We start from the raw sequence: 22,548 nt of genomic DNA on the forward strand, positions 1-22,548 counted from the left end.
ATTTATCTAGACGATGAATTATTAAATTTGTTTATTGAGAGGTGCCTTACGTGTTTTTTCAATGGTACGGGTTTTATTTTAAAATTTTATTTTTAATATCTCACATATTATTTGATAATATAAAAAATTTAAAAAATTTAAAAAGTTAAAAAAAAAAAACATAATTCTTATTCCACTTCGGATATTTAACATCCAATTTTCACACTTATTTTTCCAAGAAAGTAATTTTTACTCTTCACGATAAGATAACATAAAAATTGATGTATAAATTAAGTATATTTGTCTCACTTTGTAGTGGATTAATATTAATATTTTTAAAAAATATTAAAAATATAAATAATATTTTAAATTTTAAGATTGGGTAGTTATGCTAGACTCGTGTCGAGATCTAACAATCAAGTCAAACTCATATTTAGATACGATACTAAATATGGTTATGACATCCAAAACTTTTGAACTTAATATTATTGTCTTATATAAATCTATTTCTTTTGATATGTTGGCAGACCCAAGTTGTTTGGATCCAGTAATTCATGTGAGACCATGCAAGTAACAAATAAATAAAAGATAATTATATATTTTGATTGTTAGGAGAGAAAAAAATACAAATAATCAATTATTGCCAACAATTTAACTATGATATATCTACATGAGTCGCACTACAAGAAAACGAGCATGCTTTTACATTTATCTAGACGATGAATTATTAAATTTGTTTATTCTCTTACGTGTTTTTTTAATGGTACAAGTGGTGCCCACTCTTTAAAGCACGTGGAATAATCATTAATAATTTTTCAAATTAATAATAGAAAAGATAATGCCCCTTGATCATTTTAATTATACATTATACTTGTGTAAATTTTATTGTTGTAATTTAGAATAATTTATATTTAGAGGTAAAGTGAAAGCCCCACGTAATTTAACTTTTTTTATAGCATATATTCAACTTGCCATCGAGCAGGTTATTGATAATGAGAATACTATATTAATATAGAATTATTTTTTTAAAAGAAATTTCTAAATTGAGGACACTCAACTAAAAACCGTTTTAGACTCAAAAAAAAAAATCCTGGATGAGTCTGTTCAAGTCGTTGGAGAAAATATTCATCTAGATTGATGTTTCAAGCTTGAATTTTATCATTAATTTCCCAGCGAGGTGGCATCTTCATGCTCAACTAATATTTTATATAAATTTAGAGCCCGTTAATTTTACATTTTAAAAAGATTTTTGAAAAACATATTTTTATTTTATATTTTATTTTAAATTATTATTTTTGTATCATTTTTTTTGCTGATATCAATAAAAAAAAATTAAAAAATTATTTTAATATATTTATAAATAAAATTTAATTTTAAAACAATCAATATAATAATAACAATCACACTCCTAGACTCCATCATCAAGGATAGGATGCACATGCTTTCATGTATACAAAAAAAAATATAATAATTTTATATGACATGTTTTCATTATTTTATTTTATTGCATATACCAGTTTTACAATCCAGACAAACCCCATCTTTATTTTATTTTTATATATAAAAAAATTGAAGTGGATTTACAAACTAATTCTTATCTGGGTCTCCATGCAATTTGATTTTTCGTTTAATTTCTGACACGTCCAGAATTCTAAGTCCGGGTTGTTTTATTTGAAATATTTAATAAAAAAAATGTTATATTTATTTAAAAATGGTGTTTTTGTAGCCCATTGAACAAGTGTTCTATTCCAGGTGGATAACGTCAGTGAGTATAAATGGGGGTTTCTCTTTTCTTCTTTAAACTCGTGTAACTCCAAGATTTAATTAAAGAGATCATCAAGAACTTCTTCGTTCGTCTAATGCTAGGAAATTAAAATTTTAAATTTTAAATCAATATTTTAACATTTATAAAGTAACAGACCCCCCCTCCCTTCATATTAGAAAAAAATATATTTAAAACTTTAAAATAATATTTTTTAACTCGTCAAATTTTAAATTTATTTTTTAAAAATTATTAAATATTTATATAATTATTATTTTTAAAATTTGTAAAATTAGTGGAGATAAATATAAATTTATTTAAATAATTATTTTAATAAAAATAAAAATAAAAATAAAATAGAAGAAGTAGCCATGCCATTTTCTTTTTGCACGGGTCAGTATTGAAAAGTTCACTGTCGGAGACCAACAAGGAACATAGAATTACAGGCAGGTTGGAGGCGTAAGCACCCATCAGTCACCGGACCTTTATTTTGTATGCATTTGAAAAGAAAAGAAAAAAACAAGAAATTTGCACGAAAAATTACGCCTTTACTTTTCAATCACACGAACTGGTATGCCTGCGTGTTGAAGATCCATTGGAAGGTACGATTCCAAATAACTGGAGTATTTCGTGCAATACGAAAAATCAACACGTCTTGGAGACTACACGGAGAGGCAGTCAACTCGTCATGGCTGCAAGGTATGCAGTGTTTGTTAATATATCAGATGTTGTTTAATGTATTTTTTATTTATAAATATATTAAAATAATATATTTTTTAATTTTTAGTATTGACAAATCAAAACCATTCAATTTTGTTTTTTAATAAATGCTCGGCACAGCGGCATTGCCAGACACGTTGCAAATGTCGGTCCAAACAGCAGCCTAACTAATTAAAACGATTTTAATAATGAGCGTGATAATGAGAGTGTGTGGCCCATTTGTTGCGGAAGTTATCGGCACCGGAAGAAGTTCGGGGGTGATGCATAGAGATTAGAGCATGCTCGGGTTAGGTGGGTTTCGGTTATTCATAGGTGGAACCCAGTCTATCTATTTAATCTTGCATCGTCAACCGTCCTAGGCTTCTGGTTCATGGGCTATGGGAGCAGATAGCGAGTGCCATGCTAAGGGCTCGGTTAGCATAGCATGGGATTAGTGGGGTCTTCTTGACCTTGTGGTGAAGTTGAAAGAAGAAAAAGGAAAGTTAGTAGAGGATAAAGGTCTTCAAGTAGCATAGCATTCTGCACTGCCATGGAATTTATTGCAGATTCCACTAGTTAGCCCATTAGTCGGCCGATGCGAAGACGTTTAAGCTGGCATGAGCAAAGATGGCAAACTCGTACTGAGGCCTCCATCGCTGGGACTGCACAAGTTAAGTTAATGTGGGTTGCTACGGTAAAATTTCTATTTTGCCCTTCATTTCCTATTTTTGTAGGCTTTGCATGAGGGTATAGTAGTTTTTTTCACGTTACAAATCAGTTCTGGTAAAATCTATTAAAGGTGTATTGATATTTGACTTTTGTAGTTCAGTGCAGTCACTGAATTATTTTTAAAAACAAAATTTTCATATATCTCTTCCAGGGGCCTTCTCGACCTTTTCTTTTTACATGCATAAATATCAAATTGCTCTTGATCTCATAATTTATTTAGCTATGTTATGGAGTATTGTTATATTTTCACTTAATTTTTTGGTTTTATTCTCGGTGAGCTATGAACATCTTTGGTTTTTTTAACGGAAATCTAATATTATTAAAAGGAAAAGTTGTTAAATGCATTCGATTTGGGCAAGGACGCTTCTTCCTCGTCTACGAGATTTGATCGGTGCATGCCATGTTTTATGGTGGTTTTACCCCACCTCCTACGACGACTTTTGAAAGGTTCGATCATCTTATTCATGATGATTTGGCACGTGTAGTGACCAAAGCTTCAATCGTCTTCCGGTTAATGTTTTTTTCCTTTCTCTTTTCTCTCTGGTTTTTTATGCCAAGCTTGAAGTCTATTCTCCGAGTTTATTTTTTCTTTATTTTTTAGTTAATAATTGTTTTGAATTTTTTTTCAATTGTGTCCCTCTTATATGATTCAATTTGTCTTTTTATTCCAGTGCTTATTGTTTTAATTTCCTTTTATTTTACCTTTAATTTTTTTAAATTTTATCCCTCAATATTTTATTAATTTATTTTTTTATTTTAATCTTTACCCCAATTCCTTTTATCTCTATTTGTTTTTTCTTTCCTTGTTTCACTATTCAATCTTATCATTCAATTTTATCAATGAACAATTTGTTTTGTGTTTATAACGAATTTAATTATTTTTTTTTATAAAGTTATAACATCTTATCTTTAAAATTACAGGTTTGACAAATTAATATATATTAACTTAAATTTCTTATATTTTCACTCTTTTTTTATATTAAAGTTTTTTTATTTCATTTTTATTCTTTATTGCAAACAAAAACAAACAAAAAAAGCTTGACCCGCTGAACAAATATCTTTTTGTATGGACCAGGCATGTAGGCTAGAACGTGCTTGAAACTCCTTTTGTTTTATTTTTTTTCGCATGTAGGCTAGAACGTGCTTGAAACTCTTGTTTTATTTTTTTCCCCCTACAATTTTATCCTTCCCCGTCTAGCTTGCTCATAGTTTGCTTCATTGTTTTCCTATTTTTTTTTTAAAAAATTAATTAATTGTCCTTGGATTATCGTCATCGCTTTTTTCTTAATCTTTTTATTATTGTCCTTTTTTTAATAATCTTATTAAAATGAATGCAACATATTTAATCGACTCAATCAAGTCACTAACTTGCTGCGCGGATTTTTCTCCCTTTCTTTAGGATACATCTACATAGGATGAACATCATTTTTTTTACACAAACAAAAGAAAAATTATCCAACTTGTAGTCGAGCAAGTGCAATGTAGCTGGCGAGTAGATATGAGTTAAAAATGCAAATACTTGTTGGCTATTGCACAAAATGTTTTACAATCTATAATTGTGAAAAAAAATGAAAAATTATATTCAATTCCACCCCAAAAAAAATAATCTCTCGTTAAAAAAATGTTTCTTTAATCTCTCTCTCTCAATGCCATTGGGTACTTTCCCATTAATTAGTCATCTACCCCTTTCAATCACTTGAATTTTTTTAGCTTCTGGCCTACGTATCAACTACTACATCATTCCGAAAATAATATCATGCCTCCTATCAAAAATCCTGGATAGATAGATTATCCGGTGACCTATCGTATTTAATTTGAGTAAAACTTTAACGAATTATCATACAGAACGTGATAGAGACTAAATATACAGTTGGGCCATGTTATCAAACATCCACAGCACTTCTATTCGCTAACACATGCTTTACCCCACCCATACTTTCAGATGCCGAGCTCTAGTCAATTGTAGCCGTTAAGCTAGCTTAATCATGCATAATTTGTGTGCAAAAGTAGACGTTTCCTCGAGGAATGCAATACGATAAATTGCACATCCTTGAACATGACGGAAGATTTTTTTTCTTATTATTATTTTTAAAAAAAGTTTAGAGTACAGTTTTGTTATAGCATGTTTCCTACTAGGGTGGTAGCCTCGGTTAGAAACATAACAAAAACTAGTAAACATCAATCTGGATTGCATTACTGCTAAAGATTAGAGGTTAAGTAATTAGAGGTTAAGTAGCAACAGGATCATGGATGAATGAAACTCTTACGAAGAAAAATGGATATGATCATCAATTTCAACCTCACCTTTATCCATCTATTGAGAAAATTAGTCTAAAGTAATCACCCCAAGTCATATTAAAGCTAGTAGCAGCTTATTCTCTCAGAGTCATATTAAAAATTTCTCTCCCTTCTCGAAGCCCTGGCGTTCGGACGTTAGGTTGCAAAATCTCGTTGATGTAAAGATCATCACACGATTTCTCTCACTTCCATTTTTTTTTTAAAATCCTAAAAAGTAAACTTAAATTACAATAAATTTATCTCAGTCAACAACCTCCCTGGGGAGAGACTAGTTTTTCAGATTTGAAAAACATAAAACTAATCAATCTCTTCCCAAACAGGTTGCACGGTTCAATCCCTGAATTTGTTGGTGATTTTTCAAACCTTAAACGCTTCAAGTCTTCATTAATCCTGCCCGGAATGGGAAGCTGTCTTTTAATCACTAACAAGATTGGTTCAGCGAGATTTACACTAGGGAAATTGAAGACGTTGATTCTCATGAACTGTTTCACTGGATCGCTTCCTGAAGAAAATTGGATAGCAATACCAATCATCAAATTACCTGTTTACAGGTGCCAAATCTTAATTTGGGTGATGATTAAATGCTTATATTCTAATGTTCTTCCTTATGTGCAGGACACCATAAGCAATTCGGTGGAGTTCTAGTGGTTTGAAAGACAAGGAGCTCTTAAAGAAGAGCAATTGAAAGGGATTTGTTGCGTTCAGGTGGTGGCTAAATTGGTGCTTCAATAAAGAGTATTTGTAGGGTTTAGATTGCGAGATTTGAGAGGAGAAAACGGACGGTGTGGACTTGTTTTATTTTTAAAAAATTCATAGCAAAGTTATAATATTTAACATAAAAATTGTTCAGTCATTAATTGAAATATAAAAAAAATTATTATACGGCCAATAAACTATAATATGTATTTGAAAAAATAAAAGCATAACTAAACAATTTTGGTGTTTCCCGAACATGGGCTGAGAGATTAGCATGTCGTATGAGAGAAACAACCGCTTGGAGTTCATAAACTTTGGGGCTACAGTCCGGATCAAAAGAGTTCCATAGTAGCCCAAGATGCTTAAGATATACAAAGGTCCACAAGGGAGACAACATCCTAGACATGCTATTCCCAATTTCCTATCATTAAAAACCATCGTTTGGGGGGTTATAGCGCATCTCAGGTCAAAAAACAGATCCACGCTGATCATAGCTCTATAGCTGACCCAATGGAAACAGAAAAGAAAAAAAGAACAAAGCCGATTATTTAAAAAATACAAGTTAAAATGCTGCACGAAGGTGATGGATGATTAAGCAATACAACATTCATAAAATTCCTGAGGTAACCCCAACAGCAGAACAGAAAAGGCAAGAAGAGTGCTTTGATATAATAGCAAATTGACTACACTTTCCATTCATAAAGCAACGCAAATCTTAAGAGCCAAAATTCAATTAAAAATCACAAGAACCGAACAAAAGAAAGAGTTCTCACTCCAGCCATAAACAGTCCTCGATAAAGAAAGCAATCAGAGGCATGAGAAGCTAAACCTAAACTACCCACCAGTAATGACTAAATAAAGCAAACTGTACCTCAGATATTGCTGGGATACATGAAAACCCGCACTCGAGCTCCCTGCAAATGAACCAAAAATTAATTAAACATGGCCAAATAGGCATAAACTGTGACATATCAATCACAATCACAATAGCTATTTTTTTAACAATACCATTGACTTTGGAGGCAGATTGGATTTGAACTTGGCTCTCACTACACCGCTGTTACCATGAGGCCTGGTGACCTTGCCCCAGATGCAGCGATAGTGGGTTCCATTCTTCTTCACCTTGGCCTTGTAGATGTATGCCATACGCTTCCCAGCATACCATGCAACCTCTTCCTTTGTGTTGACTCCCTCAACTTGGACCAGTGATGTGTTTGGATATTGGTTGGACTTCGACCTAATAACAAAGAATAATATTTTAATCTCGAAACTAGCACACAAAATCCAGACTCAATTCCATTTCCTGTCAGACTATTCATTCGCTGACACTCGCACAAAAGAATTAAATTACTCCCAATAAATCTAATATATCAGTTCCAGTAATTAGTCAATTAAAATTGATGCACATATTGATATATTTCATCAATAAAAACGAAAACTTGCACTGCCATCGACATGTGGAAACTCAAAAGTACTAAAGTCAAGCTTAGTTATTACCAAACAGATTAAAATCAGAGTACTAAAGTCAAGCTTAGTTGTTACCTCTTATAACCCAAGATTGTTCCCCGAACATAAAGCCTATAAAAGAAACAGAGATAATAATAGACATTAAAGCAATTATAGCTTCAAAAAAATGAAAAACCGATCCTTGTCTTTTTTAAAACATATATGTATAATGTAGAGGATGCAAGTATAGATCGCAGACCTGACGCGCTCTCCTTGACGTCCCTTCACCATTTTCAATCCCGCGAGTCCAAGCTCTCTCCCTAAAAAAAGTGGCTGCCACCGAGACGGGTACCTTAAACCCTAGCTACTGCTGCCGCTGCTGCCGATTTATTATGTTTATATAGAGCTCGGAGAGTCAATAGACCGTTCTGGTGGACTATAAGCGTATACTTTAGTTGGGCCGAAAGCCCATTATGAATTTCATTCAGCATTCTGGCCCGTGAAATATATCAGTTACCGAAGTAATGCTACGGGTCCTTTTGTTCTTTGAAGAGACGTCGTTGTATAATATTTTGTTTTAGTGTTGCTAGTTAACATCTCTTTGCGATGTTGTGGTTTCGTGATATGTTTATGTGTTTTTATAGATTTATAAAAAAAATTACATGTAAAAAAATTATTATAATTTATAATATTTTTTAAAAAAATTACAATACTTGATTTTCAACCAGGTTAATATTGAAAAAATAAAATGAACAAAGATAATTTTTTAAAAAATCATGATAAAAAAAATAAAATAAAAATAAACTATGCAGGGAAACACTGTAACAATATATATTATTTCAAGAGAAAATCTACAGTTATAATTCTCAACCATCTTAATATTAAAAATAATAAAATTAATAAAGATAATTTAAAAAAAATCATAACAAAAAAATCATATGGGGGGACATTGTAGTAATCCACGGTGTTTTAGTTTGTTTTTTTTTTAAATTATGATGCTAAATTTTCAACCAGCTCAATATGAAAAAAATAAAATCAATAAAGACAATTATAAATATATATATATATATATATATATATATATATAGAAAATCATGTGAAAAAACAGTATAACAATCTACAATGTTTAAAAAAAAACTACAAAACTAAATTCACAACTAGTTCAATATTAAAAAAATAAAATCGACAAAAACAATTCTAAAAAAAACACAAAAAAAAGAAGAAAATTTTGAAAAAAAAAAGCAAGAAGAAATGAAAAAATAGGAAAAAAATACGTGAGGAAAATTAAAGTTAATTTCTTAACCAACTCAATATTGAAAAAAATTTCATAAAGATAATTTTGAAAAAAAATATGAAAAAACACCGTAACAAAGCAAAAATCACGTGGGGAAAGATTGTAGTAATCCACAATGTTTTTTTTTAAAAAAAAACTATAAAGCAAAATCAACTCAATATAAAAAAAATAAAATCAGCAAAGATTATTTTGGAAAAGAAAAGGAAAAAAATTCATAAAAAAAAAGAAAAAACCTATATAGAAAAATACTATAGCAATATATAATATTTTAAAGAAAGATCTATAAAACTAAATTCTCAATTAATTCAATATTTTAAAAAAATAAAAAAGATAATTTTGAAAAAAATACAAAAAAAATAATAAAAAGAAGATAATTTTGAAAAAAATACAAAAAAAAATAAAAAAAGTTAAGGCTCAATTCTCAATCAATTTAATAGTAAAATTATTTAGGAAAATACTGTAGCAATAAAAAAAAAGGAAAATTACAATATTTTCTCCACATATTTTAGAATATTTATTTAATAGTGTTTTTTAAAAATATTTTTAGGTGTTTTTTAAAAATATTTCTGGCTTAAAAAAGCTTTGATGTTTTATTCATTACTTTCTAGTGGTTTAGATATATTTATATTAAAAAATTTTAAAAAAATTATTTAAAAGTATTTTCTAGTAAAAATTTGTTTTAAAAAATTACCATATAATCTATTTAAGGGTGTTGCCTTTGCAATCCAAAGACTCCGTTGTTATACAATGTCTGGAGGACTGAGGTTTACCAAAAAAATTGAGAAGCTAGGAAAGAAGTTGGTCAACAGGCTCAAGAATGACGGTGGACCATTCATAGCTCTTCATTTGATGTGCTTTTTCTATATGTGTGTGTGGGTGACATGATCAAAATGTGTTCACTTTGCTAAATTTTACTAACCAGGCAGTACCAATTCCAGATACGAAAAAAGACATCCTTGCTTTCACTGGTTTCAGTCCGAGTTACAAAAATCTGGAAGAAGGAAACTATCAATAGCACAAAGCGACTTCAAAGGGTTGTGCCCCAGGACTCCAAGAGAGACTGCAGTGTTTCTTGAGGCAATGGAATGTTCTTTTGATACAATAATTTACATAGTTGCAGAAGAAATTCATGGTCATGATGGAATTAAAGCACTCAAAGCCAAGTATCCAAATTCGTACTCTCATTTCTCTCTGGCAAAAGAAGAAGAATTGAGGCTCTTTAAGGATTGCCAAAACCAGCTAGCTGCCGTAGACTATATTGTAGCGGTCGAGAGTGATGCTTTTGTTCATAGCGACCAATGTTAATATGGCAAAGGCAGTGACAGATCATAGAAAACATGAAGGTTTTAGAAAAAACATCAACCCTGTATTCCAAAATCACAAATTTATTTTTAACATTAGTTAAACCCAACCGTGGAAACAAACAAGGTCAAATTTGAGCGGGAAATGGAGGGGAGTCAGGAAAGAAATCACAGGTCTAGAGAACAAAGAACAGTTTGGTCCATGCTTTATTCATTTGAAGTGCAATCACGAAGAATATGATGAAACTTCCAGCCTTAGCTTTCACACACATTCATTGCTTTAATTTGACAAGTTATTTTATTAATGCTAGCTGAACGAGATTTTCCAATATAAAAAAACCAAACCAGCCTTAACATGGACTATGAGAAGCTCAGCTATACCAATCTAGAAAGAGGACTGAAAAAGTAAGCACAAAAAGGAAAAGCAAGAGAAAAGTCCTGCTACTGCTATTCCGCTGTACTGCCTGCGACAACTCTTTGTTTCCAAGCTCTACGTTCTTTGTAGCTTCAACTGCCTATAGTACGACATAAAAAAGGAAGGTGTGAGAACGGATTACAAATCAAAGAGCCAAAAAGAAAACCCTTTCAGTTGATTAGCAGTTAAATAAGAAGTCCAAAAGACAAGGCAATCTTTTACGTTTTCCTTTTTCCTTTTTTTTTTTTTTTTTTGGGGTGAAATGGTAAAAAAAATAATGCAATATTACACATGTGGCAGAGAACAAGGTTTGATCTGCTCAGGTATTTGCAGCAGCAGCAAAATTCATAATCCAAAATCAGAATTAACAAGGATAATAGCAGTAGTGGAGACTTGATTGAAGAGAAATTACTACTTCACAAATTTGTTTTAATCATAGAACAGCATCAGAATTGTGGCATCAGAACATAACTTCATTTTAAAAACAAAAATGAGAATATTTAGCAAATAAGAATTTGTCTGAGTAGGAATTCTTCTATACACTGCTGTAATTAATCTCATCACATTTGACAACATGGTTCCAGGATCCTTGAAATATATAAAAAAATGTTTAATCAAGTTTTTCTATTAAAATGTGCTAAGTATTAACCTCGAAACACCAACTTGATATATGCAACAGCAATTGAAGAAAATCATGATCTACTTGGTACACAGCACATGTCATATCACTATTAACAGCAGTCAGTCAGCCTCCAACCATGTGGATCCTAAATCAACCTGGATTCTGCATAAGCCTATTTAAACTCAATATCACCGAATAAGAAAACATCTATTCTGAAGTAGAAACTAACTGATTTGTATAACAACTCAAGCCTACGTATTTTCCTGTTTGGTCTTCAGGCATCAAAATGTCCTATGTTTTTTTTCAATGCCCAATGGAGTGGCAAGGATTTTCAATCTTGGGGGTTAAAAAGATAATTGCACTTTATATTTGTTCTTTGGAATGTGAAGTAACTGGGGAGGTGAAAGATCCTTTCCCTAAAGGTTGGAGAAGCTATTTAGGAATTGCAGCAATGCAATCAGAGAATTCTGATGTGATTGCTTGGAGAAGCTATTTAGGAATTGCAGCAATGCAATCAGAGAATTCTGATGTGATTGCAGACCAGTCTGGTAGTTTCAACTGGCAGTTCATTGGTTAAAGAATCAATTTTACTCAATGTTTGATTCAACGTACAGCACCTAACCCATCCAATCAAAAAATCACTCTACTGCAATGGATGCAGAGGCTCTGTGGTACCCAAAGCATTGAAGTTATCCAGTAGCCCGGAAATTAATTGATATACTATTAGCTTTAGATCAGACAACCTGAATGCAATCACACACAAGAGAAACATGAACCAAAAATTCATTTTCAATAGGATATTTCCTCTTTTCCTAAGTTTAAAATACAAAGGAGCATTCTGCACACAGTTTCTTCTTCATAATGCAGGTACGAACTATTATTCCAGGCAGATTTTAACTTGACAGAATCCACCCAACCACACAGCCTCATATAACTATTAGTTTTCCTGAAAAAGATATTTGGAGGTTTGAAGAAATGCAAATGTTCTAGCTAGACATGCTGACCTGATCATACAGAAGCTCTATTTGTTGTGCTTGTTGCAGAACATGTGTGGACATGAGGTGATTCAATGCAGACATTTCTACCATCTTAGTTTCAGTTTCTTGAACTGCATCTAGAAGACTAGTCAACTCCACCTGCAAACAAGTCCAACAGGAAGCAGCCCTTGTTATAAAAGCCTCAAAGACCCATCTGAACAATCATAGAGTCTGATAATGGAAACGGCTGTAAAAATCTCATCAATAGCTATTTCTTATAACCTGTAGGGCACGAGTTTCATCATCCAACAATTGCTGTTGAACTCCAAGAGGCTCCGGCTGAATTTCATCAGGTTCCTTAAACTCTAAATTGTTTGTTTTAGAGGAACTAGAGGAACCAACAGAGCTTGTATTTTTATTTGCAGCCCGGTTAAGTTTTCTCCTTGGTATCCTCTTATTAATAGCATCCTGGAAGCGTATGGCTCTAAGTTGATCAAACCTTGCAGTGACGGAATGAAGTTTCTCACTTAAAATCAAAACCTGCAGATTTAAAAGTAGCAGAATGGTAAATTAATCCAGCCAAACAATGCCTTCGATTTCATTTCATCCTGAAAGAAACAGAAGATTCATATGCAGGGACTTGAATATAGAAAGTGAACTTATTAGCAAATCCTGAATCTGCAAAGAATGAAATTTATTCTAAGATTAAGCAAAGACAAGAGACTTTCTTGCCAACACAACTAAGATAACAACGAAAAGGGTTTGTGTCAGACTATGTGCATGAGGCATTACAATTGTTGGTAGTTATGATATCTTATACAACTGAGAATTGTGACAATTTACATTTAGAGCTCCAAGCTCCGAGGCCTCTAATCGATTTAATATTTGTACTATGCTAAATGTTTAGAAGAATAGATCTATATAAAATAACAAATTTCGACTACAGTCTTTACCATGTAGATTAGGAAGAGAAAAAGGTGATTAAATGAAGGATACTGTTCAGGTAAGCTAAATATTTTATCTCCCAGACAAGTTTAGCATGCAATGAATAAGCTCAATTAAACATTATGAAGATAATAAACATACCACTCCATGTTTGTGTGCTATAGTATCAGTGTTAGAGGTATCAGCCTTGATGCCAAGCCATCCCTTTGTACTTGCTTCTTCATCGTTTATGCTATCCTTGAGAATGTCAATTTGTTCTTTGCATGCTTTAATAAATGCAGTAACCTGCAGAAATCGATGTTGCAGAAAATGATGAGGAAAAACAAATACCATCAAGCAAAAGGACAGATAGAAATAGAGAAGACAAAATGGCAAAAAGAAAAAGGATCCATTAATCCAGCCTATTTTCAAATGCTGCTTTAGTGAACATACTTGGAATTTATGATGCACTCAACACAATAAAAAAGACAATAAATCAGTAAATATGTCATCGAATTAAACCTAGGAATCTATCGCAGCCAAGGCTCATTGATCTATCAACCACTTGGGGGACTAATGTTTTAATTTCACATTTCTCACTTATAGTTCCAGGCATCAAAAGAAGATACCTGGTTATAAACAACACCAATGAAAGAACAACTTAAATAATACTAACAGCTACTTCCTCTATCAAGCACGTTGAAAGATTATCCGATCTGCACATTCTATAATGTCGACAAATTATACATGACACAGTGACCCGACAGACTATAATACCCCACAACGTACCTCTTGTTCAATGCTATCCCTCTCCTGTTCGGTGGTACGATGCAGATCAACATAATCCTTCCTATGCTTCAGCATAAATTGTTCTAAAGCTCCAATGCTTTCAAGCTAATTCATACATCAAATGAACCTCAGAAAAAGGGTTAGTCAGTCAAATATAACTTTTATGTGCATCCCAAAATTTGCACAAACAAGCTCACGAATGGAAACATTAAACATACCGTTTTAAGAGCAGCTTTAGTAAACGGTGACCTTTGCCGTGGTTTATGAACGATAAAGGACGCCATAATGGCTGCCAATTTGGACTGTCAAAAAGTAACCACATCCACATTCGCATTCACACAACACAAAATTCAGCAAAACATAATTTGAAAGAGGAAATGAAACAAAAACAATAAAATTTTTACCTCATTGTAACCTAAGGAAACAGCAGTGTGCCTTACTGCATCTTTAAAATCCTCTGTTCTGTCTCTAATTTTAGCCATACCACCCACCAGTTAATTACCTTCACACATAGATTTTCCAGAAAAAAAAATAAAGCTTAAATGCACCTCATATATACATATAAGCAAGACAAATTTGAGGAAAAAAAAATCTAACCTTGATCATGCAATCACTAATTTGAATTTACGTTAACTGGATCAAATTGAATTGCAGCCGATAATAACGGCCACGGAAGTGCAAAGGAATTTAATCATGATCAAACTCAAGTTGAATAATTCTTTCGATTACGAGGGAGAGGGAAAGAGAGGGAGAGGGACAAGAGATTGGAATCTGATAAAAGAATCGAGACTCAAAAGAGAACGCTTGCACGAAACGCGCTTCTTTCTCTCTCTCTCTAGTTTTTACATAAGTAGGCTGATTGGGCTCGGGCCCATCATAAAAAAAAAAAAAAATTTGACAGCCCGTCTCTTGTATAATTTTTGCCTAACCAAACGTGCCCTTGATACAATTCAATCTAAATTCTCAGTTGCTTGACAAGAAGAGGCTTCTTGCTTTAGTTCCACGCTCTGATTTGGGTTCGCATTCGCATAACTTGCTCAGCGATTCAAAGCATCAAAGAGGAAGCAGCTTTGCCTTCACAGGTTATTTTATTGCAAGTTCGGTTCTTTTATATTGTGTTTTCATATTCTTAATTTGATCTGCTTCTTCATTTGTGTGCTTAACTTGCTACCTTCGAAAGCATTAGATTTAGTTTATGCTGCCAACGATGACATTGTATATTTTCGTGTTCAATGCGTGATATTTTTTTTGATGATTTTTTTTCTTTGAATTTTTAAAGCAGTTTCTTGAAATTATGTTGATGAAAAACTCAGTCATTCTACGGTAGCTTATGCCTCTTTTATCTTTGGATCAAAACAAAATGTAGACATAAATAAGATTTATAGGGCAGCACAGAGTTGAAGGGGTGAGAGATCCTATTTTCACATGCATAAGAGTAACTTGTCTCCTGTTTGTCTACTTTTCCCTCTTTATTTTTTCTGGAATTTCATCGATTCTGAGCATAAAATTTTGGGTTCTCTGTAGTTAATTTGGGCTTTCTTTATCATTTAGGAAATGGGTTTGTGGATTTTATTGGAGGGCTTTCTGCTTCTTGCAAATGCATTTGCAATATTAAATGAAGATCGGTTTCTTGCACCTAGAGGATGGAGCTTCTCTGAATTCTCTGTAGGTCGAACAAAGTCTTTGAAAGGGCAGCTTATAGGTCTCATTTATGCGACCCAATATATGAGAGTTCCACTTATAATACTCAATTCCATTTTCATCTTTGTAAAGCTGGTATCTGGATGACGATGCTAAGGTAAGTTAAAACCGTATTGTATGTTTGTCTCTACGTGTGATTGCTGGTAATAGATTGTATGGGTAGATTTTTGTTCAAGTAATGATGGGCCTTCACTAGGGCTAGCCCCTTACCCTTGGTTGGGACTTTTTGTTTAACATACATGCTAAAACGGATAGAAACTGAGTTCTTTCATTATGATGAAGTGACATGGATCTCTTGAGAAATGAGATAGAAATTTGAGAATGTCACTCCAGAATTTGAGATCGGTGGCCTTTGTTACTAGTAGATTTTAATCATTGGCTATATGCTGTGAAGAATTCAATTGCATGGATAAGGCCTCCAGTATGCTTTGAGAATGTTTTTGTTTCTCTTTCTGAAGATTAAGCATACGTTGTAGGCCATTTTCTGATTTATGCTTACACAGTGTGTCAAATCAGTATCAAGGATCGCATGATGAGGATATGCAAATGCAATTGGTGCTTAAAAAGATTTTTTCCCCTTAAAATTAATAAGGTAGGAAGACAACTAAATCCTATACCTTTGGATTGGATTTATACTGGAGCTGCCAGAGGCAAAATCGAGGTTGGCAGATAAAAGAAAATACAATATGACATCAAATATTATGATGAGAATGGTGACTGGATGTGACATCTCTCCTTTTCAATCTTGTGTGATTGAAGATTAAACCCGTGTCATGTATTCCTTTGCTCAGTGCATAGGTTGGTCGTTGACTGGTCTTTTATTTTCCTGCTTCAACTCATAAGCTTACTACTTTTGAGAAGGATTCCTTCTTAACCAAGAACAAAGCAAATGCTTAAAGTTCTTTGTCGTGCAGCGTGGGGCGCATCTGTTCCTTCAGCGTTGACTTTATCTTTTTCGCTTCTTTTCATTTCTTTTTGTTATTTTAAAGTTCACATTTAGTCCATCAGTTATTGTTTGAACTTGAATCTAGGATATAAATTTCTGTTTACAACTATCTTTCTGTGATTAATTTAGTTCCTTTTCTTTTGTGTGGCAGCAATCATGGAGCTTGGCTAATAGGATTGTAAACAACATTTCTTTTTAGAAAGGCAGAGGAGGCATAGGATTCAGGAAATCCAAGACATGATTGATTTATTTGGAATATCCTTTCTCAAAAACTAGTGATTTTAAGGTTGCATGTGTTGCTAAAAAAAAAACGATGAGATGTGGGGTGAAAATGGTGTGGATTTAGGGCCATTTTATAATTGGTGTTTGTATTGTTTGACAAGTTTCAAAAGTAACAAACGTTCTATGACATTTAGTGTTTTGTTGTCAACCTAATTATTCTTTGTGATTTGATGCAGTAATAATGTTTTTCGTTCTCCATTTCTCGATAGATTCTGCATGTTAATGCGAGGAACACCCTTACTGGAGTGGATGTATTTTACGCTCGTTATGCATTTGAAGTTGCGGTCTTGTGTGTGAAAGCCAATTGTGACTTCAATTGTTTGAAGTTGCGGTCTTGTGTGTGAAAGCCAATTGTGACTTCACTGTTTGGTTCTTATGGGAACATTTGGTGTTCATTTCATCAGTGTGGTGAGGGGCTTCATGTGATTCTTCTACATCCAGGCAGATGTTGAAATAGGATACCTGTGGTGCTGATCCCTTTTTCAGTTAATGCTGTGATATTGACGCACAAAATCTGATGTTTGCCCAAATTTTTTTTATAAATCAGAGGAATGAAAGCGTGCTCTTTTCACCTCTCCTTTTTAACCAACAACATATAAAGGTTCCACTCTCCATTATAGGATTCTACAACCTCCATACAGGCTGTGCTGTGATGGAGGGCACAAGTTTAGAAGTTTTTATACTATATTCAACGAGGTACTATTTCAAGAAGTGTAGAGCTGTGTCGAATGTAGCTGTTTCTGTCATCATTTTTATGTTGGCATCTATTTATCTAATTTTGCAGACTCGATCTGGATGTCAGGTATTCGGGATAATGAATTCTGCATATAATCACACCATATGTTACGCAACCATTCTCCCGCATTTTTTAAGCAGAGAATTGGGCATCGCCTCATTACGTTGTAAATTTGTGATAGACGGGTGTTCAGTGGAAAAGATTTGTTGTTTCAAGGGCGCCTGTCGAGTATTTTGAAGCTATACTTGAGGATTTCTAAGTTCCTTGGCATGTCTTTTCTTTTTTTGGTTTTTCTCAATATATTTATGAGCAATAGATTTCATCGAAAGTTGCAGTTATTGAAAGTAAAAGCCACAAGCAGCACACCAGGCAACAAAGTATACAAATTGGCGAACACCCAAAAAACACCAATTTGGATGAAGGTGTGAAGCTTGTTGATTGCAGAATATCAATATTACCATTTTATGAAGGTAACGATAAGAAAATACAAAGGAAATCAAAAGTTAACTAAAATGCGGATAAGATCTAAATCAAGTGGATTCAATCGGAATCTATTTTTCACTATAAATCAGCGAATACATGGTATGTCTTGGAATCTACTGCAATAAGTCTCAGAGCTGAAACTGCTGCTGCAATGGACATCAGGCCGAAAAAACAAACATTGAACCAATGCCAAAGCTTTTGTAGAGAAGTCAATTTGTTCTTCTTTGCTTTTAGGTACATGTGGTTGGCCAGAATAAATGTAAGGGGGAAGGTGCTTATAGCGCCAGTAAGGCTCATAAAATCTCCAAGGAAAGGCAGAAGAGCTGCCACCAGCGTGTTAATAGTCAGGTAGCCGCCTCTTACCCCGACCCTAAACGACAAGTTGCGAATTGAAAATGGACTTCCTATAATCCCATACTTTGTATCCAAATACTCATACATTGGGCTTGCAAATATCTACAAGAAGCAGGTGTATGTTAGCGCAGCAGTCAAAAAGAGGAAGAAGAAGATACAGCGATAAAAGGAGATTTTCAGAAAGCACGGGTCTTGAATGAATTACATGCAGAGCAATGACTGTTTGAAGGAATGCAGAGATGTTGGCCAATGCCTTCACCCAAACCGGGCCATTGACGCTGCTAAGCAAATAGGTTGATGTTGAAGATCCATAAGCCCAATATCCAATAAATGTCACTGCATACATTGGTAAAACTCCAGCCGAGAATTGGAAGTAAAGTGATTTCATCATGTTACTGACAACGGGCTGTTTTATTGTTGCCTGGTGCAAAGTAGACACCAAAAGACGTGTAAGTTTTGGAGGCATAAAAACAAGAGAAAAGGGAAGAAATAACCTTACATAGCCTACATCCTGTGAAAAATAGTAAAATACTACTATCAATGTTAGCCTCAAGAAGTATGCACTATTATGATTACCGAACACAGGTTTCCAAATACAAAAGGGTCAAACTTCGATAAATCTCGGACCATACAAGAGAATAAGAGGCTGCAAAATAGCTTCACGGCCGGATATAAAATAGATATCCAATAAAAAATGCATTAATTCCCCGACTACAGTTATATTACATCATTTTTATTTTTATTTAGATGGGGCAAAAGAACACTCTCAAATTCTGTGAATAACTCATAGACTTGATCCCTTGCTTACCTGTATTTCTGGAAGCATTCCTGTATTAAATGCAAAAACCAGATTAGCAGATGCTCCTATTGTTGTAAAGATTTTGCTTCTTGTTGTTCCTGGAATGCTGTAATCCCTGGCTGGTGCTTCAATTCCTATAACAGCACAGATATTGATGCAAATTCAGAACTAGAGAAACAATGACCTGGGCTAGAAAAATAAGCAAAATAAGAAATACGTATGTTATGCCTAAACTCAAATTTAAGGTGGGCAAATAGGACAGGAAACATAATGGTAACAAATTGAAGGAAAATGAAATTAAAAATTTTTTTAGCAAAAGAAACTCTTGGAAGCAATATGATCTTTAAGTTGTTAATTCTAACAATCTAGGGACAACATACGATATGGAAACTGTAATCAAATCATACAAACAGAAAACGCACAGCAAAGTTTGATGAGAACCAATAATTGTATCAAACTGTATGTCAAATTTACTATTGCTACGCATGTCAGACAGTGTACCGTGTTGAAGGAAAAGAGAGTGGCGATTCCTTAGAAGATAGCCATCTACCTCCCTCTCTATCTATCTATCTATCTATCTATGCATTTACACATCTGGCTGGCTACATAAAGAATTGCTTTGTGCAAAAGATGTATTTTCCATCTTACTCGAAATCATATTGCAGTTACAGACTCAGCACTAAGGTTTGCAACATCCCTTCATAGAAATCCTTCATTTCTTCACACAATCAAATAGTAAAAGGGAAAGAATGCATGAAGCAAGGTGCCTGGCATTACCGGAATGAAAAGCAAACAACAGACTACTTTGGCACAACAAAATCACGTGTAAACTTACCATCCTTAACAGAAAGCACAAACGCCACAACTATATATATCAGGCTGAAAACCGTGGAAACTCCCAACCAAAGTCTGAGAGCAGACAAGTGGGGAATTGACATGGCAAACAAGGCACATACAAACCCAGAAATGGCAATGAAGTATGGGAGTTTCATGACATGGTCATCGCTAAAAAGAGCATAGACAGCCTGCATACCAAATGCATGGAATCAGAAAAACAAAATCCAGAAAAGAAAGACCCGGAAATAACTTCATATATCATCATATAAATGAACTTCTCACACCTAGTAAGAAGAATTCAAATCAGTATACCTCTTATAGGCCGTAACTTGTATCCATAATTAATTAATTGATTGATGTAAAAAAAAGGAAGAACTCAATGCATAAATCTCGATGAAAAGCTGAGAACAACTTTTTTGACGAAAAAGACCGAAAGGAGAAGATAAATATTATCCTGAAAAAAACATAATGAACTGCAAAAGAGACTCCCAGTTTTACCAGGCATGTAAATCTTGAAATGAAGAGTAATCCAATATGCCTAATGTGATGTTACCTTCAAAGCTGATCCAGCCAAAATGATGTATCCCGTGTTAATCATAAAAAGATTAACATACTGCAATCCCCAGGTTAAACAATAAGCTTTCCTACCTGCAGCAAAAAGGCCCTTCATCAAATATAAGAAATGTCGATAAATCAATGTACATGTCTAATTTAAAGAGTATGTCTAATAAATCATTATTCATTTTCCTTTTTTCACATACCATAGATAAATCCTGCAAGATCTCTGTATCTGATATGTCTCCTCCCTCCAAATTCATGCAGCTCGGCGATAAGAGAATTTGCATACAATGATATTGCAGTGGCTATGATCAAACCTAGGACTCCAGGTATCCAGCCCAAGGGAACCATAATGGTCCCAGAATATCCCAATACATAGGCACTGTTGATACCGGTGGTGAGGACAAAACCAACTTGAAACCATGAATCTGTGAATTCCAGTACAGAAAGTCAAACGACCCCAGAGTAACAATAACTCAGAAATACAATTGAATGCCCAGAAATGAAACACCCTTTATCAAAAATCCGTTTTCTCCCCTAAAAAAATTGTTAACCAGACGTTGAAAAAATCAATCAGAAAAAGAGTGTAAAAAACCCATTATACATCAATCAGAAAACATTAAAAACACGGAACTCTAGAGTTTCATCTAGCCCACGTTTTCTTTTTGAAAGAGGAACAGTTTCATTAACATAATAACAACCCAAGGAATTGAAACCGAACAGGCGAGTTAAGTTTTTACGCGGAAAACCGCTCCACGCTACAGGTGGAAGAAACCAGAAAAAGACAAAACCAGACACAAAATCCCAAAAAATGGAAAGAAAGATTCACCGTGTCAAAAGAAAGGGAAACAAACCACTGCTAATCTGATGGGCAGTCTCGGGAATCTCAACTGCTGAGTTTTCCTCGTCAATAACTTTTCGAGGCCTGGTAGAGTTCCCTGCTCCATCTCCATGGACTTCCATTGCAAAGCTTGGCTCTTGGTGAGGATCCTCTCTTGTTTCTTGTCCTCCGGCCAAGAACGGCTGGCCCTCTGCCTCTTGAATCGATATGTGTATGATAGCCAGATTGTATGATGAGTATCGGCCTTCTATTTATATATATAATAGTAATTAATATTATGTATCTGGATTCTGGAGGCAGAGAGTTAACAGTAATCGCAGCCGGCAAAGTAGGACACTTTGTTTTGAGTCCTAAATGATTTGGTCTCAGAGAGAATCAATATTGCTGCTCTTTCTCTTCTTTCTGTACTTTTCCTACTGGGGCAGTGGCATCGGTCAGATTTTTTCCTTCAAAATGCGTGTCACCATAAAACTTTGAGAATTATTATCCCGTGGGAAACCTGGCCCATCGCTCCCTCCATCTCGAAAAAACACCATCAGCATGGTGCTAATTGATAATTAATTTTCGAAAAAACACCATCACCATGGTACTAATTGATAGTTAACCATTTTAGATTTATTAATTATTAGTAGATGCGTATAGAGCAACGCAAAAAAGTTCCCTTGCAGCAAACCAGTATGGGTAAATCACAATAATCCGAAGATAAAGTTAAGCAAAAGAAATGGGTTGGTGGATAGCATCAGTAGACTTTTGGAACAGCTTGATTGAAAGAAGCCTAAACGTAAGGGATACACTCAACTTCTAAAGAGATTTGGATGATCCATACCACTTAGCTAGTTTCTTCAAATCACCCAAAAATTTTAAAACTTGATCCTTTTCACGTTCAAGAAAACATTACTAAATCCCTTTTTATATCTACATGTATCGGCTATTTAAAAAAAAAAAATCACCCCCTTCGCAGTAAAAGAATTTAGAAACAAAGAACTTCATGCGAACAAATCATGGATGGTCTTTAATTATGTAAAATAAAAATCACAAAACTGGTGCGCGCATTGGATGGATTTTTTCTATTTAAATGTG

General features: G+C 33.9%; 3 protein-coding genes across 6 annotated transcripts in view; all 3 read right to left on the reverse strand.

Moving 5' to 3' along the window:
- Positions 1-14,743, reverse strand: part of LOC105133637 (syntaxin-81-like) — a 28,351-nt gene extending 13,608 nt beyond the window's left edge. For 2 of the 3 annotated variants that reach the window (XM_011037715.1, XM_011037716.1), the window contains exons 1-8: positions 14,529-14,742; positions 14,336-14,433; positions 14,150-14,233; positions 13,932-14,036; positions 13,305-13,448; positions 12,501-12,758; positions 12,246-12,377; positions 10,555-10,719 (exon numbers count right to left, since the gene is read on the reverse strand). In XM_011037715.1, coding sequence (XP_011036017.1) covers positions 10,576-10,719; positions 12,246-12,377; positions 12,501-12,758; positions 13,305-13,448; positions 13,932-14,036; positions 14,150-14,233; positions 14,336-14,413 — 945 coding nt within the window. In that variant the 5' untranslated portion in view covers positions 14,414-14,433; positions 14,529-14,742 and the 3' untranslated portion in view covers positions 10,555-10,575. Of the gene's footprint in view, positions 1-10,554; positions 10,720-10,875; positions 11,319-12,245; positions 12,378-12,500; positions 12,759-13,304; positions 13,449-13,931; positions 14,037-14,149; positions 14,234-14,335; positions 14,434-14,528 lie in introns of those variants that run through there. The other variant, XM_011037717.1, reaches the window with a different exon arrangement.
- LOC105133638 (60S ribosomal protein L35a-1) lies at positions 6,802-8,006 on the reverse strand. Its single transcript, XM_011037718.1, has 4 exons — positions 7,869-8,006; positions 7,706-7,741; positions 7,172-7,400; positions 6,802-7,077 (listed from the first exon to the last, which is right to left on the reverse strand). Exons 1-4 carry the CDS (start codon positions 7,898-7,900, stop codon positions 7,036-7,038), a joined length of 339 nt encoding a protein of 112 aa, XP_011036020.1. The 5' UTR covers positions 7,901-8,006; the 3' UTR covers positions 6,802-7,035.
- Positions 14,744-18,034: 3,291 nt separating the features above from the next.
- Positions 18,035-22,316, reverse strand: LOC105133642 (proline transporter 1-like). 2 transcript variants are annotated; one of them, XM_011037722.1, is made up of 7 exons: positions 21,482-22,316; positions 20,831-21,055; positions 20,623-20,717; positions 20,068-20,257; positions 19,242-19,366; positions 18,639-18,854; positions 18,035-18,535 (listed from the first exon to the last, which is right to left on the reverse strand). In XM_011037722.1, the coding sequence occupies exons 1-7, from the start codon at positions 21,588-21,590 to the stop codon at positions 18,158-18,160; spliced, it is 1,338 nt and encodes a 445-aa protein (XP_011036024.1). In that variant the 5' UTR covers positions 21,591-22,316; the 3' UTR covers positions 18,035-18,157. The 2 variants fall into 2 exon arrangements, with proteins under 2 accessions (XP_011036024.1, XP_011036025.1); XM_011037723.1 differs by having other exon boundaries at positions 21,457-21,545.
- Positions 22,317-22,548: the final 232 nt, after the last annotated feature.

This window comes from Populus euphratica, unplaced genomic scaffold (assembly GCF_000495115.2).
Source record: "Populus euphratica unplaced genomic scaffold, PopEup_1.0 scaffold36.1, whole genome shotgun sequence".
NCBI classification, from domain to species: domain Eukaryota; kingdom Viridiplantae; phylum Streptophyta; class Magnoliopsida; order Malpighiales; family Salicaceae; genus Populus; species Populus euphratica.

Bases quoted from the DNA above. Each gene is read 5' to 3' on its own strand.
- LOC105133638 (XM_011037718.1), bottom strand. From the start codon at position 7,900: ATGGTGAAGGGACGTCAAGGAGAGCGCGTCAG. The intron at 7,401-7,705 runs GTAACAACTAAG...CTTTGTTATTAG, and splicing joins ACAATCTTGGGTTATAAGAG to GTCGAAGTCCAACCAATATC. The intron at 7,078-7,171 runs GTATTGTTAAAA...GTTCATTTGCAG, and splicing joins ATCTGCCTCCAAAGTCAATG to GGAGCTCGAGTGCGGGTTTT.
- LOC105133642 (XM_011037722.1), bottom strand. From the start codon at position 21,590: ATGGAAGTCCATGGAGATGGAGCAGGGAACTCTACCAGGCCTCGAAAA. The intron at 20,718-20,830 runs GTATGTGAAAAA...TTTTTGCTGCAG, and splicing joins TCTTGCAGGATTTATCTATG to GTAGGAAAGCTTATTGTTTA. The intron at 18,536-18,638 runs GTAATTCATTCA...TGCTTCTTGTAG, and splicing joins AAACAGTCATTGCTCTGCAT to ATATTTGCAAGCCCAATGTA.